Here is a 19,595-nt window from a genome sequence, read left to right as displayed (position 1 = left end):
CATTCATTTCACAAAAATACGCAGACGAAAACATAATCGACAACAAGGAGAAACAAACGCGTAACGGTAGATTTGCGTCCATGTTTTCACGGTCAATATTTAAGTTGTAGCAATACGTTTTCAGTTACTTTGAATTAAAAAAAAAGTGAGTCTCACATCACTTAACATGCTCCGTTGGTTTTGTCAGAATGATATTATACAATGTGCCTTTATTAACAGCAAGATAGACTTCCACCATAAGCAAGCAACAGCACCTGAAACCAAGACAGAAATCTGGAGACTTAATTAAATGAATCTTGCATTGTTTTACTGAGTGTATCGAGCAGTCAAGTACTTAGAAAATAATATTTTACGTGGATTTGCGTAGATCCAAACAGATGTTTATCAAACAACAAAAGGGCCGTGATAACGAATCGAAATAGCTTTAAAAATCTTGGTAGTTGGCCACCAAAGGAACGGGACATTTCCATCATATTACTTGAAATCAGGTAAGCGGTTTCTTTGAAGAAAATTTTGTCTTTTTTTCCGTGGCCATGGCAATCACAGTTCTGCATGGGATAAAGTTCTTCGAACAACATTTGTAAATGACCAGTAAAGTAATATTCAGGCCAAGTTCATGAACTGCCACCAAATATTTCAGAGGGGATTCATTTAAAAACAAAGCATAGACAGACGGACAGATGATAGTGAGGATCTCAATAGCTCCAGCCATGCACTTCTTGCTAACGTGAGCTAACAAGCTCTGCAGCAATCGCATTAAGAGCCTTTTACCCACAATTCCTCTTTCAGGATGAAATGAGATACAACTTCAAGGCATGGGGGTGGGGGAAATAAAATAACATGTACCGAAAAACTTGACTCGTTCACCCCCCAATTTTATTTGTCATTAGGATCCGGTATACATTTTAAACACCGTTTATTGAAAAAATCAAAAAATTAATTCAGGGATTTTCTAATATGCCGCTTGAAAGCCGAAAAATGCAGCGAAACTGAACGTCAATTTTTAGTAAAAAGCGACGATTTTCTTTCCATTTTTCAAATATTTGTCGGCGTAAAACAATTATTTTTATATCAACATAAAAGAAAAATAATTCTCGTCGAACAGTATAGAATTTAAGAAAAATTGTTGGCTGGTGTCATTGCAGTACCCGTAACAGTTGCCAACGATACGCGGCGACGTCATTTTCAAAAACAGGCTTTGGTGGTCAGCTTTGAAGTCTCGTGTACAAAAATTGGTGGACTCTGTTGGTAGAAAAAAAAACGGCACCTTATTTGAAATATGGCCAACTTCACACATGCCAAATTTCAAGACGCTACTCGAAAGCTCGCAAAGTGTCGCGTTCTACCTTAAGCGGCTTCAACGGAGAGATCCGTGCTATATGGCGGGTGTTGTAAAACCTCAATACAGTTCTCATTAAGGTATTCCTTTACTACGGCTGAACGATGGGCCGTGGCGTTGGGGACGTTGTCATGTAGCGGCTTGATGCCACGCGCCCCTGTCCTTGGGCGCTTTGCTGTGTAGTGGCCAATAACACCAGAGGACACTTTCTTTGTAAAATGTACCTGTAACACTACTATGTTCAGGGACAGGGACTCGAGCCACAATTCCATCGGAGTCGAAGAACAGGGCATACATAACCCGCCTGACGCGTCTGCTCCGCCGAGCAATAACGTGTCTCTCGTTATTTTCACCTACCCAAATTTTATTATTTTATTTATTGTCAGGCTCAAAAAAAGTACAGCCACGTCTCATCACTGTAACAATTTCTTTCATACGCCTAGATTCCTTGTTTTTATATTTGACGAGAAGGGCGGAAGTTTTTTCTACCCTTTTCCTCTGTTACTCAGGGTTCAATAAATGCAGTATCTAGCGTGCACAAACCTTACGCAGATTTTGCCCCTCTTTTAAAATCGGAAAAAACCGCTGACGAATTAAGGACCGACATTTCCCCTGTCTGCTCCACTGTGCATCATGCATCTTTTCCAATTATTACATTCACAGCAGCAATGTATTTGTCAGACACAACAGTCAGAGGGCGCCCAGGACGGGCCTGAGTATCACTGTAAAGTAGCACTTCAGTGGATTCCATCCCATTGTGGACTTGCAGGTAATGCAGAGGCAGATCAACTAGCTATAGAGCTAGGAGCTCAGTCAGAACAACCAACAACACATGTGAGCTACAAGGAGAAACTCACCATCATCAAGGCAATAACGAGACCAATGATAGAGGAAGATGCTTTTCATCTCCTTGATCGGTCTGAACAAGTGATGCTGGTCAAGCTTCGCTCAGGGCACAACAAGCTCAATGTTCACATGTACAAGAAATACAGACTGGCACCATCACCAACCTGTCTATGTGGTGAGGATGATCAGACTACGGAGCATATACTCCAGAAATGTAAAAGGCATGACCAGGAGCGAGCTGCGACTTGGCCGGTTGGATGCCTCAATCCACCAGAAACTGTATAGAGGCATTGAGGATCGGCGGCAAACCACAAGTTTCATCGAGGCTACTGGTCTGACAGTGTTGGGCGAAGAGGAAGACTAAATACTAAAATTATAAGAAAAACGTTCCAATATACTGCAGACCAGTCTGCAGATTACAATTCGATTCCGAAGTTATTACCTTCAAATTGTGAAATGCATTCTAGTCCGCAGTTCGCAAGGCAGTGCTGGTCAGACTGCACTTTTGAATTTGAATTATGAACTGCTGACCAGTTTGCAGTTTGGAATTCGAATCGGAAACTAGGAACCGCAGACTTGCCAGCAGTTAGGGAGGCGGAATGCAGACCCATAACCTCTATTTAGCAATCACTTTAAACTAAGTACTACAATTATAAGAAAAACGTTCCAATCTTCTTTCATTCTGAATTGTGAATTGCAGACCAGTTTTCAGTTCGTAATTTGAATCGCGAACTGCAGACCAACTTAACTCAGATATTATGCCATCTTGTGGACAAGCTGGGCTGCCTGGTGAGATTTTTTGCAATTGTGTGGCCAAAATGATTGGCCTCAGAAAAACTATGCCATCTAGTGGACACGTTGAGTTACCTAGTGAGACATTGTCACTGAGACCAAATTGGCCTCAGCGGGACTATACCATCCCAAGAAACCTAATTGTGATGTTTTTGTGGCCAAAACGATTTACTCTTATGAACATTACCAGATTATAAAAATATGCCCAACAACATTCTGATATTCTAGTGGTTGAGTGAGCGAGTTGGGTTTTACGGTGAATCGACACAGGTCAAAAATCGCCGAGTCTAGTGATTGAGTGGACACTATCAATAATCTCAACTTTGAGTACTTCAAGGGCCACAAGTCTAGCAAGACTTTGAGGGTCCAACTGTTCATCATACTTGAGTATTCAATTGACAAGACTTGATTTTAACGAGATTGAGAGACCCATCTTAAATCAATATCTATTTGATAACCAAGAGCCTGACCCCTAATCACGAACAGTAGAACAAATGGGTATCAAAAATAGCTTTAGCTAATGTTAAGTAGTGATTAGGATCAACTTCATATAACTGCTGGTTAGGCCTGATGGAGTCAACAAAAACATTCTCGTTGTTCAATTGAGATGACATAAAATCTGTGTTTATATTCATTTTCAGAGAATAATGTATATGGGCCCGCCCGCTTAGCTCAAGACGTGAGTTCGATCCCTGGGCGAGGCGTATGTTCTTCTTGATGATTTGATAAAAAAGACATTGTGTCCTCCACCACTGTTTCATGTGGGGAAGTTGGCAGTCACTTGTGTAGAATAGGTCTGTACTAGTACAGAATCCAAGAACACTGGTTATGTTAAATGACTGAAATGTTGTTGAAAAACAATGGCGTTAAACCAAAAACAAAGAATAATGTCAATTATACATGAATGAGCACAGTATATTTTCATTTGTTTATTTCACATTTCACTGGTATTCACCTCGATACCAATACTATTTATTATGAACAGCATAGAAAATCAAAAATGTTCTTTATGGTATAAATATCATAAAATTCTAAAATGTTTTTGTTCAAATAAAATGATAATATGTAAAAAACACACATGTTAAACATAAATACATAAACGTTTGCTTTATATACCGACAGTCATGGCTCATATTGATGTTATGTTACAAAACAAGCCTTTAATAAATTCGCAAGTCTGTAGTCTAGTTAATGGACTATGTACAGACGTTTTGATAAAATCACACTGTTGCCAAATCAATTAAAAAGTCCTTATAAATCCAGAGTTTTTATTAGCAACTACCTGCAGTTCTAAACAAATCTGGATCAGTATAGTCCTTTCAGGATAATGTGTTTCTGAATTATACACACTACTGTGAAATCATTAATATTCTAATATTCAAGTGGGAGGGGGCTAATTTTCGCTGTTTACCTGTAGTGTCAATGCACAAAATTTCTAAGAACAAGCAAACTTCCATTCATTTTTTTGTTCAAACGATGAAATCCATGCATTCATATCTTAATTAAATAGTTGTTTTGACCAAAACAACGAAATTCAAAGATTTCACAGAATTTGATGTCAAAATTCAAAAAAATAATGGCATTTTTTATTTTACTTTACCAAACTGGCAAATATTGAGCAACCTTAACAAACAACAATGCCTAAATGTATGACTGACAAGGTATAATCATGTGATAGTGTAAGGCAACAGTTTCCGACATATGAAATGTTTATATACGACTTTCAGGCATACTTCTGCGATTTACCAAAACTTGGTACTTTCAGCATGGTCTGAAGTGGCCTACACTTTCTTATTAAAAGAAATATATATTCAAATTGTAACTATATATAACTGGCAAGATTTTATAAATATTTTTTTTTCATGTAAAGATATTGAATCATTTTTTTTTAAATCTTATTTTGTGCTTATAAAATTATACCTGGTAACTAATTTCAAGTCACTATGCAATCATGTGAAAAAGACAGTTTTGCCACTTACAAAGCTAGAGCTATACAGCTTAAACTTTTTATGACTCATTTTTACTTTTTTTCTCTTGTCGGTTACTTCAAAATAACCCAATTTATATCTTGCATTAAAATAATGCAAAATAGGAACTTCAAAACTCTAACCAAAATGGTCCCTTTTAGCGTGACGACTCGCACTTTATCTAATTTCACATAAAGGCAGAAAATTGTGGAAATAAAGCATATATGAGCCGCGCCATGGGAAAATCAGCAGTGGGTTTGCGACCAGCATGGATCCAGACCAGCCTGCGCATCTGCGCAGTCTGGTCAGGATCCATGCTGTTCGCTAACAGTTTTTTTAATTCCAAAAGGCTTTAAAAGCAAACAGCATGGATCCTGACCAGACTGCGTGGATGCGCAGGCTGGTCTGGATCCATGCTGGTCGCAAACCCAATATGTTGGTTTTCTCATGACGCTGCTCATATATATATTTGTGAAGCTTTGAAATTAGCTTGTAAAATAAAAACTTGTAAATTTGGAAGGGTAGTATGAGGTAAATGTAACAAAATTTGTATTAATTATTGCCTTTAATATTCATGCAAATAACTTGGAAACTATGAGTCTGTCTTTGAATTTATTAACAGTATTTGTATCTTTCTTATTACTTTTATAAAATGACAAACCAAAATAGACTTTATTATCAAAAAGTGTCACAACAGAGATATATACATCTATCATAATTAAGTGATCTGTAAACAGCTGTATTATTGCATTACTTTAAATATCAATGGTTTAATTTCTACTTTCACTTATACCTAATACTTGCAATCTATAAATAATACATACATTAACCTGGTACAGAAGTAGTATAAAGATGTAACAAGTACAGTAATGCTTTAGTATATAAACTTCTTATAATTTTGACATAGGTTATTGTTACCAAGACATGCTTTATACACAGTATTATTATCAACCAGTAATCCTGACTCCCAAGATTACAAAACTGGGTTTGGAAACTTGTCATTGCTAAAGGTCAAATTCAAAAATCCAGATATTGAAATTTTGAGACTGGTCTCCAAATTCAGCATATAAAGACTTTGAGACTGTTTTCAATATTCAGCCATATAAAGCTTTTTTTTTGTGTATTTTTTTTTTATAAAATCAGCCTTACAAAAATTGGTGCCTTGATTCAGCCTTAAAATGTGTTCAGACTGATCTCAAAATTCAGCCTTAAACAATTTGGTGTCAAAATTCAGCCATATAAAGGTTTTGAGAATGGTCTCAAAATTCAGCCTAATAAGTTTTGGAGACTGGTATTGCAATCTATAAATAGCAATTTTCAAGATAGGTCTTAAATTCAGTCTTACAAATTTTTGACACTGGTCTCAATATTGAGTCGTATAAAGATTTTGAGAATGGTCTGAATATTCAGCCTGATAAAGCTTTTGAGATTGGTAACAAACTTCAGCCTTATAAAGAAAACTCAGCTTCATAAAGTTTTTTGTACTTGTCTAAATAAAGATTTTGAACCTGACCTCAATATAAAGTACTATAAAGAAACTATAGCCTTATAAAGATCTTGAGGCTGGTCTCAATATTCAGTCGCATAAACTTTTTTGGTTTACGACATTGGATCCTGAACTTTGTTCTTTCACTCAAGAGATAAACATGTAAGTAAAGTTAACAAGTTGTTTAAAAATATCCTCTAGTAATGTACAAATAAAACAGTCATGCAAAACATTTGTTTACATTATACAGGCAAATTAATTCAATGCATAGACAGCTAATTTATTGCAAACGGTTTATAAAAAAAAACATAAAAAAAAAAGAAATATAAAAGTTATAGCACGGTCAAATAAGGCTTCAGCTTAGCTGAAATTTAACATTTATAAAACTAGGTCTATCATTTATATGAGCCGCGCCATGAGAAAACCAACACAGTACATCTGTGACAAGCATGGATCCAGACCAGCCTGCGCATCCACGCAGTCTGGTCAGGATCCATGCTGTTCGCTAATGGTTTCTCTAATTGCAATAGGCTTTGAAAGTGAACAGCATGAATCCTGACCAGACTGCACGGATGCGCAGGCTGGTCTGGATCCATGCTGGTCGCAAATGCACTATGTTGATTTTCTTATGGCGCAGCTCATATGTGCCTTATAGGACACATAAAATCAGAACAACAAATCTGTCCTGTTTCTCTAAAATATCAACACTACCATTACAACATATTGTATTCATTAGGGACCAAAATAGGGGTAACTGCAAAAAGATCTGAAGCAATTCCCTTAAATATGTTAAACATACATTATTCAACTTTTATGTATTTTAAGGTGACTCACAGATCTGATTTTCTCACAATGTAAGGCTAAGTGTTAACTACAATTAAATAATGGTTGCTAAGTTGCAAGGGAATGATCAAAATGCTCGGGATATCCATGGTTTGAGCAATCCAGACATAGAAAATGTAAGGAAAATGGCTGTGGATAACATGAATTGCTTCAGTCTGCCCTGTGGCTTAGGCCACCAATGATTAGGTAGTACTTAACCTTTACCCTGCTAAATTTCTTAAATGAACTTGCCTATCATTCATTCATCATTCAGCACCACTTATTATTCAAAGGGGTGTTCACTGAAAATTCACTGACTGAATAGCAAACAGTGCTGGACTGGTTGCAAAGGCAAAATCACTTGCCACCAACAGGCTAAAGATTAACTGTAGGTGCCTAAAAAGTGACAAAGTCTAATGTCTGCCTATCTGCCAACTGTGAGAAAGAAGAGAATGGTACAAAGTCAAAGTTATTCCTGGAAATATAAAATCTCCATATTTGCTCTAAAAAGACTTCAAAAAGTGTAAAAGTAGTTAAAATGTAATTACAGTGTACTAAGGCATTTGGTTACTATGGCAACTAGATACATAAGCACCGTATCAACTACAGACCACATCCTGAAGACAGGAGTGAAAGAAAGATGCCTTAAGAGGCCTTTGTGGTCAGAAATCTCTCCCTCATCAAGTAATCTTCATAACACAGAGAACTGATACACTGGGAAATCATTAATATTCATGAAACACTGTGAAATCATCAATATATTCATGAAGTACTAATTTCGTCAATTCCTGAGCAGCATAAATCCACAACATTAAATCAAAACCAAGAAATATAATTCCAACTCATTCTATCTCAAAAAGCTGACATCATTCTGTGACTTCACATTCACACGAAATCAGAGTTTTTGAAAAAAGCTCAAAGTTTCACGTCCATGCAATTAATAAATTTCCCAGCGTACAGTATGAGAGGATGTGGGTGGAGTTACAGAAAGCTACCTAAACATGAACTATAACCTTACTGTACAAGGCTACATATATTGTGACTATCAAAGATGAACTAGTGATCCCTTCTAACTACAGTTATAAAAATCTAAAACTTTTTGAAAATGTATATAACTTATATATAACGATAACTTACAATTCAGAAGTTACAAAATACAAAAGAGATTAAAAAAATGGCATCAAAAACTTGAAGAAAACTCTTTTTACAATCAATGTTAAAGAATATAACTCTTTACACTGATTCAGAAAGCACAAATAATGAAATCACAACTTCTATTTAATACTCGCACAAAACAAAAGGTACAAATCTACCTTTTTAAGTATGATCTTTATATTAAAAATTTAAGTCGCTAAGCATGTGTGTTAAAGTATTTTATGAAACATGTGTCAACCTGCAACATTAAATTATTCTGCATTTAACCAGTGCATAAAAATCTTTAATGGTTTTAAAAATGGACAAAAAAAATACATGCAATGATAAAAAAAGCATTTTTAAAAATTCACAAAAAGACTGAGGTAATCATGTTCACCCATCATATACAAATTTATAATATACAAAACAAGTCTGAAATATGGTAACAATGAGGTACGCCTCATTCAAAGAAATCTGTGAGCTAAATAGCATCTGTATAATGGTTAACAATTTCTCTACTACCTTGCTCATTTTTGCATAGGCTGACAATACTGTAGTACTATTATTTTTTATTTTTTTTTTTTTTGATGTTCATGCATGTACAAACCATTCCAAATAAAGTACATCCTGAATAAAGTCCCAAAGTGGCTTTGTGTAAAATGTGTGCGTCAAGGGCAGTGTTTACACATGCACGAACACTATAAATTTTTTTTATTTATTCTTTCTAATTCCAAATACATGTGTTTCCGTATGATTTTTCATTTTTTTAAATCATTTTGCTCTCTGCATCAAAAATCAAGTTTTTATCAAAATTCCAATTGGAACCATGATCATCAGATAGGAAATGATCTATGAAGATGTCAAAGGTTTTGTTCAGAAATGTGAAAGTTATCACAGTTTTTTTTTAGAGTATTACTGTTACTGGTTTTGGCTATGACAAACACTGAAATATGTGAAAGAATACAAAATTACAAGTAAACTGAAGTTCATTTTTGAGTGAATGTCTCAGCTAAACCAATCAAACTGCCTGAAATTACATTTCAAAATCAAATATTATTTTTGAAAATTTTGTTCATTTACAATAATGCAAGGTATTTTTTTTACAAGCTTTAGCAGTCAGGGGTGTAACTGTTTAAGTTATCGCAGTTTATAACCCATTTGAGTTACTGCTTATACTTTCATAACTTGTTTCAGTTATCATAAAATATTACAAAGCACTCCTGTGCCAATTCCTCATTATGAATGAGACTAATGCAATTATTTCCTGAACCCTTGAACTTTTATCTTTCCAGCTATGCAGTAAATTTTTTTACGCAAGGCTGATAAAGTTTTACGCAGAAGTTCTAAAGCTATAAAACTCTTAACATCCCATTATGCTTATCAGGTCATGATCAGACTAAAAGAGAATTTGATTTGCCACAGTTTGCTACTAATTACACAGTAAAGGTCACTTTGTGAGAACAGCAAAACAACTTTTTTTGAATAACTTACCCGAGTTAACTATACTTTTATAACTAATACAGGTTATAAAATGCTTGCAAAAATAACTGAAATAAGTTACATAACTTGAAACAGTTACACCCCTGACTGTTTAGTATATCATTTACTTCAACAAACAGAGTTAGGAGATGTATCCTTTGGGTCTGAGGTTATGGACCAGTCTCAGACTGCAGCCCTGTCATTGGTCAATTTTGGACTGTCTGTTCAGCAACAACCAATCAGATGCTTTAGTTTTCAGACTGGTCTCCATACCCAATTTTATAACATATTGATCTGCATATGCAAAAATGAGCCGAGCAGTTTAAAATTTGGGATTTTGTTCATATATATATCATTAAACAGATCTGTAAACTACCTTTCCAAAGACATAACAAATACATGTACATTTAAATACTGATTTATTATACAAAACAATACTCTTAACTTAACACATGTACAAGATACATGTATTCACTCTTTGCCTTCATCGTAAAATGAAACTTTTCTACACCTGAAATATAATGAATAGGGACAATTTGTTTTCTATCTCGACAAGACATAGAAAAGGAAGATCCTTTTTACCCTTCATACATGGTAATCTTCGTTTTTTTGACAATATGTGTATGAATAAAGGAAGCTTAAAATACTGGTATACAATCTATATATCTAATTAACAACCTGCATCTTTACTGCCTTTAAAATCTTTGAAAAATAAAAATTTACCTTACAAGATAAACAATATCGAACTTTTTTCAGAAAATAACATTTTTTTTTGTTCACAAACAAACCTTTGAAAATAATTAGAAAATATACTTGTTTCAAAACTATGCTTACAATGTAATTCTTGTCTGAAGACAGAAGTCTGTATCATTTATACAGTCAAACTTTGTTTGCTCGAACTCTGATAATTCATACACAACCCTTCGTTGGAACCTGTCATCAGGTCCCGGCAATATCCCTGTTCTATGAATTTTATTCGGTGGCTCAAACTTTTCAATAACTTGAACAAATTCTGCTGGTCCCGTCAAATTCGAGCCAACGAAGTTCGACTGTACAATTATACGGCTTGATTAATACAGTTTACCTTTAAGCGGTTTCCATGACAACACAATTTATAAACGATATATAAACCATGCATACTTTTTTGTACAGTAACTGGCGAGAAATTATAACAAATTATATCTTTCAAACCTGAAATGTTTTCTTATATACCCTGTATCAACAAATGAGATAAATCTACATGAATGCATTACTGGTAATGTATACTGGCTATAACATAGGTATCCCTTCACATATACACTGGCTTCTTTTTTTTTTTCAAATGTCCTATACATACTAAATTAAAGTATTTCTTCATATCAATACTTTGTCACTGTTTGTTCCTGTACAGCAATGTACCGGTACACATGTCACATCACTTCAGTTTTGTAATGATTTGATCATGAGACTTCTGTGATGTTAACCTATATAATTAGTCTAAACAGATATAACTGTAAAACACACTTAACTGTTAATAATAAAAATGGCCTTTTTATCATAACAATTTTCACTAAATCTATATCCCTGAATTACACTGCCAACATCAACTTGCTTCACAAATCTTCCAGTCTTAACACTGATACATGAAGCAAAAAAAAAAATCTTTGAAATAAGACGTTTATGAAAACAATCTGTGCAACTCCTCACACTGTCTAGTGACAAACATTAATTTGTGAGTGAGCATTCCTTATTCAAACACTCACCAGTGAACATTCATCTGGAAAACACTCATCAGTAAGCACTCCTAAACTAACGCTCATCAGTGAGCATTTCTCAGGCCAACTCTCATCTGTGAGCATACTTCAGGCCAACACTCATCAGTGAGCATTCCTCTGGTAAACGTTCAATCAGTGAGCATACCTCAGGCAAGCACTCATCAGTGAGCATTTCTCACGCCAACACTCATCTGTGAAGCATTCCTAAGGCCAACACCCATCTGTGAGCATACTTCAGGCCAACACTCATTAGTGAGCATTCTACTGGTAAACACTCGCAAGTGAGAATTCTTCTGGCATACACCCATCTACTCATATGTGAACATTCCTCTGGCAAACACGTGAGTGAGCATACCATTGGCTAACACTCATGAGTGAGTATATCTCTGGCTAACACTTGTAAAGAAGCTCATTTCTCACTAACAATAAAATTCTACAACTAGAATGCCCTGAATTCTTCTCCATGAAAACAAAAACATAAAAGCTCTCTGCCCATTGACTGCAGTCTTCGTTCCCTGAATGTGATCAGTTTTATTCAGGAACATGGCTTTGAAGTTTTCTATTTATAGCACATATCTGGCTTAGAATTATGAACAAGATACACTGTTTTAAAGATTCAGCTCAACGAGTGTCCACCATATGAACCTGCACATTTGCTAAAACACTATGCGGGCTATCATGAATGGGTGTGTCTATTACTGTTTGTGAAGGATCAACCTGTTCTATGATTGGTTGATATCCAGAGAGTCTAGTTTGGGGCGGAGTTGGACTTCGACTCCGCCTACTTGCCACACTGGGAGGCGGTGGTATTGTGGGTGTTTTTGTAGAAGAATGAATTCCTGGTTTATAACGGTCTTTTCCAACAATAAGTGGTTCGAGACATGGTAAACTAGCATGTTCACTGTCATCATGTGGCGTCATTGTGCTGTATCCATGGTCACTATCTCCTCCAGCCGGACGTCGGTATGACGTATTCACACGGTATGGTGATATACTGGCAGGGTTCTCAAATGTTGCCAGCACAAAATTTGTGTGCCCTACAACGAAAATATAAATATGGTATAGTAAAGTATTAAATCTGTATTCAAATTACTCTGAAAAATCTGGTCTGACTTTATTTTTTTGTAATTAAACTTTTTTTTTCTCCATCTCACTGAAATACAAATAGAAATCTATATTATCCTGATTTGTAGATAAATACCTTTCATCTGAGGTAATTTTTTCCAAAAAACTCAATTAAATGATTTTAACATTTAGACAAGATATTGTTGATCGTTTATATACTGTACACACTACCTTTTTACTGAAGGGTTGGGTAAATGAATACACAAATATAGAAATAGTTTTATTACCATTCCCATTATCTTCTATTTGATCTAAATCTTCTGTTTCATAGAACTGCGAGTGCCGATTCTGATTCTCCGGTAGAGTGCTGATATACTGCAGCGAGTTCCGGTGTACCCGATGACGGTAGCAGTACACGCCAAGAGCTAGAATGAGGAAGCATCCCATGATACCCCCAGCGACAGGTCCGACCGGTGCACTCTTAGTGCCAGATTCATCATCGCCATCTACAGGTACTAGAAAAAGACAATTTCATGTAATATTTACAAACGTTTAAACAAATTTGACCAAATCTCATATAGGCAAATACTCATCAACAAAAATAATCAACCATTTACCAAAGTATGTATCTAGAACATATATATGTTCTAGATTTCATGCAAGCACTGAGAAAATGAAATGAAATCAGTAAGCTAGATTGCATTTTGTCAAGACTTTGTGACACACCATAGCTGAAACTGACAATATTTATCAATTCAGTTTTCATTAAATGTACTTAATATCCCAACAATACCGCTTCATTAGAGGAAACAATACATTCTAAGTCCAAGTCGGCTTAACTCTGCAATGTCAAAACTTATAACTTGGCACACTCATGAACACTTCATATAAATATGGTGATCGCATTTACGAAATTTCATTGCAATCCATTTAAAACTGTGCAAAAACAATAATACTTACAAACTGCCTTATCACCATAGGGATTTGGTGCTCCAACCACCCCTCCAAAACATGCCGCTTGACTAGAACAAAATGGGTGGGGTAATGGTTTATGAACCTCCATGCCATCTTTATCATATGAGTTTAAGCCTTTAGCCTGGCACCATTCACACCCTAACACTCCCAGGCAATCCCTGTATGTAAAACATAACCATTATTTCAAACCAATGTGACCTTGCTGTAAATGTCAAACATATCAAACTCATTAGTACAGAATCAGGACAACTGTAAGATCAGGCTGCTCATTAATAACCAATGAAAATGTTCTGACAGGTCAGACTTGGGCTTCTGTTTTCTTCTAAATGTTGCGAGAGTTTTTCATACTGCAGACCAGTCTTCTATTACTTTAGCCAGGTTTATTCCCTCTTCTATAATGACTAACTGACAATGCTACAACTAATACAAGAAAAACAGTATTACCTGCAAAGAAGTGTTTTGAAAATCTAATAATGAGCCAAGTATACAATAGTATTTGAATTTCCAACATTGCATGACACATCTATGGCATGGTAGGTTGCAAATTATTAAAACTACAGATTCCAATTTTGAAATAAAGCATGTACAGTGACATGGTGTGCTCCGCCACAAAATTTCACAGTTTGGGCTTAACGGCAATTTCACAAAGATATGAAATCCTGGATTTCAACATTTTAACATAAAATGAAGGGTTTTACTTATTCCTTAGGATTTATTTTCTTGCAATGACACAAGTATGAAATCCACAAAAATTAGTCCAGCACATGAATATTAATGATTTAACAGCAAAAGATGGATAATAACTTACAGCTGTGATGTTTTACTCTCACATTTCACATTGTTGCACTGTCCTAGACCACCTGCTACCTCGGGATCTATACGAGGTACTCGTTCTTTCTCTGGAAACCTTGGACAACTTGGATTCCTGAAAATCAAAAGCAGTAAAACCTTATTAAATATAATCATAAATGGTAAAATCTGAAAATGTATTGTTTCTAAATCATCTATATATATATGCAAAAAGACACATGAATTGCTTAAATTTTTCTATTTTTTCAAGACCTATCTGGCAAAAAAAAGGTTCTTTTCATTACATAAATTGACATACCAAGTGTGATGGCCTGTGACAGATTGAATGAATTCTGCTTGTTATTGACTTATGTAGACAACAAATGAATGTACCATACACTATGAAGGGGCAAGAAAAGAAAATGTAGCAAAACAATCTTGTCAACAACAAGTCACTAGGATGAAATAAACCATCATCAAGTTCAAGTTTACAACAATAGTTTTAAAATAGACCTACAACCAAACTTACATATCTTCACTTTTGAGGAGGTCCCCTGTACAGAAGTCCATGGCTAAAGGACACTCACACGGACACTCACACTCAACCTGTCCCATTCTGTTACAGTTTAGACATAGCCGGTCAAGCTAAAAATGAAGAAACAGTTAAGCTTAAAATACATGAATGGGTTATAAAATTTTGAACATACACTTCCTAGTGGTTTCGCTGTCAACAGCGAACTTAAAACATATGAACCTTCGTTCATACCTCAGTGATCAAATTATCCAGTATGTATATTGTGAACATTTATATTTTGTCTTAAAAGTTTTTCTACTAAACTGTTAAACTACATTTATATGGTACATGACTTCTTTCTATACAAACATGTGATGTTGATTTTCCAACTTACCATACTGCAAGGACAGAAAGCTGTTGCCAGGTCACATGTGTGGTTGATCATTCCGAGAAATATATTGGTTCCTGGCACTGAGACAATCTGGTACCTGGCACAGTGTTCTCCGTGTACCAAGTTAGTTAATACACCATCAAGGCTTGTGTTAAACTGCAATATAATATGACAAACTGAGGTTGCAACATCATGAATTACCTATATTTGATTAAAACATAAACGAAATTGCTCAATTACTTAAGAAAGCATAAATTCAAATAGTGTTCAATTTTTTACAGCTAAACTTTCTGTATTTCATTTACTTCAGACTCTCAAATAACATTACTGTATATTCATTCTAACACTGCTATATTTCTTTTGTCAGTTAAACAAAGGGGATCAAGCATTGTGTGTTTTTCAATATACAATGGCTGATGCACTGGCTGGTTGAAGTATGTTGTGATACCAATTACAATGTCAAATTGTCACGTGACACCTATTTTTAATTACCAATTGGATAAGCAAAATCCAGCACAGTTTTATCACAGTATTTGAAAGAGCATTTCAGAAGGAAATTAAACATGACTTTGTTGTTTCCTGTGCTTCTTAACTCTGAACCATGGTAAATCAGTAAATAAAACACCTTTTGGTTTCATAAATCTATTTTTAGATTTATCATATTTATCAGTGGATTTTTCAGTGTATTGTACCAAGGAATACATTAAATGCAGGAAACATATTTACAACAAAATCAAATCTTGCAAAAGATCCATCCTCATTTTTACAAACATTAAGACGTTTTCAAAAATCTACAATCACTCTCTGCACTGATGCAAGACTCGTGAAAAATCTCTTACATGAAGCTGTTACAAATGTAACATGTGTAACAGTATTGAAGTTACCTTGTAGAATCGCTGAATAGTTCTATCATTGTATCTGTTACACAACTTCTTATGTACAAAATGTCGATGGTTCAGGATATCATTAGCAACAAGTGGTTCCTGAAACACAAACATAAACTCAATGACATTAGAAACTCAGTTAGAGCTGGCATGATAAAAAGAATACATTTTTTCTGACATACTACCTTCTGGACTTGAACTAAGAAAGCTTTCAAAAAAAAAAAATATTCCATTATAAAAATTGCATCACTATTATATAATTACTTTGATGTAAAAGCCTGGCATTTGCACAATTTAATGCTATTACTGGAAACATTCCAGTTTTATTTTATTTTGGCTCCTGGAATATTCAATATTGAATATATATGCACAGAGTACAGTTATATACAGTGGCTTATTTTAATAAGTTCAATTTACACCATTCCACAGAAAGGGTGATTCTGGTTAATGATGAACAATGTCCAAAATATTTGGAAGTGTGGGATATTAGATATATATGTGAGTCCACATATGACAAGCAGTAGCTTACCTTATGTGTGATATGCTGTTCTTCAACTGGACCTCGACCATCAGGCTCCACCAGTGACGGATGTGCTATCATATAACCATCATCATTGATCAGAAAACACCTAAAAGCATGTAACATTATTTTGATTAAAGGCTTATGTCGTACTTCAGACAAAATCTGCACAAGGGTAACATCTGTGACGAATCTAACACAACAAGTCCGCAACTTGGTGAGAGGCTAGAGGATCTGAACCCCCAACTTAAGGAGGTTTTGTATTTCAACCCCTGTGTGAGCTTCCCATTGATGAAAAAACTAACTGGTCAGGAAGAAATCAATAACCACAGCTTAATCAAATGTCAGAACTGAATATAACAAATAAGTCGGAACTAAACGAAACAGGTGTGCAACAATACAATCTACGAGATAGTTTACACTGAGCTCTTGTATTACAGAATATACATAAGACTAAATGAGTATACAATCAGATTGTAGGGAGTTACCTGCAAGATAACTGAAATGAGAACAAGTTCTGCTACATACCTTACACCAGACAGTCTGCAGACAGCTATATGATCAAGGATCATCTTGTAGAAGTAACCAAGTGTTAAATCCATACCCATCACAGCTATAATCTTATCTGAGGCACTGTGTAGTGATTGAGCTCTGAAAAGGCAAGTAGTGTAATGTATAACTTCATTTGTGGTGCAAGAATAAGCTCTACTGGGTCCAATGAAATGATGGAAAGCAGTCTGTATTGTGGGACTTAGTCCAAGGTTGTAATGTAAATCAGTCTGTAATGACAGACTGAGTCCAAGGTAGGTTTTAATGGAAGCCAATCCTAAAATGCAATCTTGCAATTGGTCAATTTAAAATTTGTGCTTAAAAAAAGATCAGATGCTATAGTTCTCACTTTCATAGCATTAGCCTCTGTTCTCAGTTACTGTTGTAATGTAAATCAGTCTGTAATGACAGACTGAGTCCAAGGTAGGTTTTAATGGAAGCCAATCCTAAAATGCAATCTTGCAATTGGTCAATTTAAAATTTGTGCTTAAAAAAAGATCAGATGCTATAGTTCTCACTTTCATAGCATTAGCCTCTGTTCTCAGTTACTGTTAAACAAGCAAATTCGATGAATTGGAATCCCCTGCCGAAAGGGTCAGAGTTCAGGACCGGCAAAAACATATATCCAGCAAAAAGTTAAAAATGTTACCAAGAAGCAAATAATTTCATTAGTCAAAATCGAATTAAAAGAAAATGAATGGTTTGTTTGGGTGGGGCTGGGGGGGTGGGGTGAGGATACAACAGTTTACATGTTGATTGACCATGTGTAGGTACACAACATCACATGTTTATAATAAATGTTCATGGAAAAGAATGAAAGAAGTTTAATGAAATTCTTCCAATTGGTTGGTTTGTTATGTACAGATCTGTGGATTTTTAAACAATTAAAGGGCAATTACTATATGGAAAATTGACCAATCGAAAAAAAAAACGAAGGGCATCGTCACAGTATCTTGGTTCATGTCTGTTTCAAGTTTGATGAAATTCTACCTGCTAGTTACTGAGAAATGGCTGCAGATGGACATTTTTCATTAAATCAAGGGCAATAACTCTGAAGGAAACTGACCTATCAAAAAAAAAAAACTTGACGGGCATCAGCACAGTATCTTGGTTCATGTCTATTTCAAATTTGATGAAATTCTACCTATTAGTTACTGACAAATGGCTGCAGACGGACATTTTTTATTAAATCAAGGGCAATAACTCTGAGGAAAATTGACCAATCAAAAAAAAAAAAACTTGACGGGCATCATCGCAGTATGTTGGTTCATGTTTATTTCAAGTTTCATGAAATTCTACGATGTAGTTACTGAGAAACGGCTGCGTACGGACGGATGGACGGACAACGCCATTTCAATACCCCCCTCCCGATTTCATCGGCGGTGGATAATAACTGAGCTTAGGCAGTCAAATATTAAGAACTACAGGATACTATGTTATAATGAAAGATGAAAAAAACTGACCATTAAAAACATACTCTCCGCTGAAGAAAACAACAGTACAGAAGTGTGGATCTGGGAATACTTACTGTCCTTCAAAGATAGTGTGACTTATTGTGACAATATAGCCTGCTCCGCCCACATCCAAATATGGTGCTGTCAGTGTCACCTGGCCAGGATATTTCATTGCTCGTTCATACCTGAAGAAATAAGAGAAAATATTTAACGTTAACATCTTCTTTCTTTGTATTTTATCACTTTTTAATAACAAAGCTTTTTTTTTATTACTGCAGTCAACCAATCTGTCTCAAAGGTCTCAGTATTCACTTGGCAGGTTAAGGGACATTTTCTCCCTCATATTTGGAAATGAATGACTTTTGGCCTTATGTTTTTAATAAAATGCCAAAAAAAATAAATCTGCTCACTATTCCACTTCCAGTATAGTTAATATCAGAGAGATAATTCAGAGTTTTTCCTACAGAGTTTTCTGTTTTCTGAATGACACTACATGTTTGAATTTCTAAGTTACAGCTGAAATAAACTGTCTATAAAAGTTATAAAATTATCTGAGAAGTTTTTATTTACCATGGCTGTTTTGTAGGATCATACGTTTCATCAAACAAGGCTCCAGGATAAGACCTGAACACACCGCTAGGAGTAGTAACGTAACGCCTCACAATATATTCCTTGAGTTCACTGACCTGGAACCGACGTTTCCACACCTTATCTATACCAGCTGTAGCAGCTACATCATTTCTTACGGTCTCCTGGGAATAAAATAGCTGACATTTAGTAACAGGAAACAATATTGTGTATTTTGTGTGCCTTTAGATGCTATTAACACGACTTA

The 19,595-nt window shown here is 35.3% G+C and overlaps 1 protein-coding gene across 1 annotated transcript in view; it reads right to left on the bottom strand.

Annotated features, from left to right (window-relative positions):
* Nucleotides 1-10,267: 10,267 nt before the first annotated feature.
* The window catches only part of LOC123524578 (VWFA and cache domain-containing protein 1-like), a 43,416-nt gene continuing 34,088 nt past the window's right edge, over nucleotides 10,268-19,595 (bottom strand). Inside the window, exons 17-27 of the mRNA XM_053538711.1 lie at nucleotides 19,331-19,512; nucleotides 18,835-18,945; nucleotides 17,286-17,408; nucleotides 16,767-16,866; nucleotides 16,238-16,336; nucleotides 15,357-15,509; nucleotides 14,978-15,093; nucleotides 14,468-14,584; nucleotides 13,645-13,817; nucleotides 12,972-13,199; nucleotides 10,268-12,656 (exon numbers count right to left, since the gene is read on the bottom strand). Coding sequence (XP_053394686.1) covers nucleotides 12,241-12,656; nucleotides 12,972-13,199; nucleotides 13,645-13,817; nucleotides 14,468-14,584; nucleotides 14,978-15,093; nucleotides 15,357-15,509; nucleotides 16,238-16,336; nucleotides 16,767-16,866; nucleotides 17,286-17,408; nucleotides 18,835-18,945; nucleotides 19,331-19,512 — 1,818 coding nt within the window. The 3' untranslated portion in view covers nucleotides 10,268-12,240. The remainder of the gene's footprint in view (nucleotides 12,657-12,971; nucleotides 13,200-13,644; nucleotides 13,818-14,467; nucleotides 14,585-14,977; nucleotides 15,094-15,356; nucleotides 15,510-16,237; nucleotides 16,337-16,766; nucleotides 16,867-17,285; nucleotides 17,409-18,834; nucleotides 18,946-19,330; nucleotides 19,513-19,595) is intronic.

The sequence above is a fragment of the Mercenaria mercenaria genome, chromosome 3 (genome assembly GCF_021730395.1).
Source record: "Mercenaria mercenaria strain notata chromosome 3, MADL_Memer_1, whole genome shotgun sequence".
NCBI classification, from domain to species: domain Eukaryota; kingdom Metazoa; phylum Mollusca; class Bivalvia; order Venerida; family Veneridae; genus Mercenaria; species Mercenaria mercenaria.
The sequence above is the reverse complement of the archived record's forward strand: the minus strand, read 5'-3'. Positions and strand labels throughout refer to the sequence as shown.